We start from the raw sequence: 741 nt of genomic DNA on the forward strand, positions 1-741 counted from the left end.
TGCAATTTGTTTTTTACCATCTCGCCGTCTGCCTGCATCCCATCATCCGTCAATAAGATCCAACTACGACCATGGCGATTTGACTAATTCGTGAATTGTCATGCAATAACATGTGCGACCATTAAAACCTTTTTTTTAAATGGCTGACAGACCTCACACGATGCTTGAGCCTCGAAGAAACAAGCAAGCCCCTTTTAATAGGCTAATCAATCTTCATAAATGGGGCCATAATACTTCGTGTGATGAAAGTTCTGTTGATTTCAACAAGCTTGTTGCCTCTGCAATGCATGATATCTCAACCATGATACTGCTGTTGCATCATGCAGGCTGAATAGGCGATGGAACTGTCGCTAGCAGATGGTGCAGAAGATACATCGCATACTTTTATGAACTGTGTCAGTTTTGAGAATTGAAACTGTAAGGCTCTTGTCTAACACTAGCTGATAAGAGAGTATGTTATGTTATTTAGAAATCAATTTAGAAGATATCCGGAAGGAGTGCGACTAACAGCAACTGTAGACAGCAGGCTGCACATAATACTGCTATTGCATTTTCAATTTTGTATGACAGACTTTTATGCTATACAACTGCTACATTATTTAACATTGTTTAATGAAGCAATGTTTAAGCACATTTAGGCTTTTGCGTGTTTTTTATTCTTGTTCTGTACTCAAGGGGTATTTCTGTGTGATAAACTTTCTTTTTTCTGCCAAAAAATCAACTACTATGTCTCTTCAGTCA

The 741-nt window shown here is 38.2% G+C and overlaps 1 protein-coding gene across 1 annotated transcript; it reads left to right on the plus strand.

Annotated features, from left to right (window-relative positions):
• The first annotated feature begins 14 nt into the window (after positions 1 to 14).
• Positions 15 to 374, plus strand: PHALS_15311 (uncharacterized protein). The gene has a single exon (XM_024723902.2). The coding sequence runs from the start codon at positions 140 to 142 to the stop codon at positions 329 to 331; it is 192 nt and encodes a 63-aa protein (XP_024574833.1). The 5' UTR covers positions 15 to 139; the 3' UTR covers positions 332 to 374.
• The last annotated feature ends 367 nt before the right edge of the window (positions 375 to 741 follow it).

This window comes from Plasmopara halstedii, assembly GCF_900000015.1.
Source record: "Plasmopara halstedii genome assembly, contig: Scaffold_323, whole genome shotgun sequence".
Lineage (NCBI taxonomy): Eukaryota > Oomycota > Peronosporomycetes > Peronosporales > Peronosporaceae > Plasmopara > Plasmopara halstedii.

What these genes read in the sequence shown, in the direction of transcription:
- PHALS_15311 (XM_024723902.2), top strand. Translation starts at nt 140, where the DNA reads ATGGCTGACAGACCTCACACGATGCTTGAGCCTCGAAGAAACAAGCAA.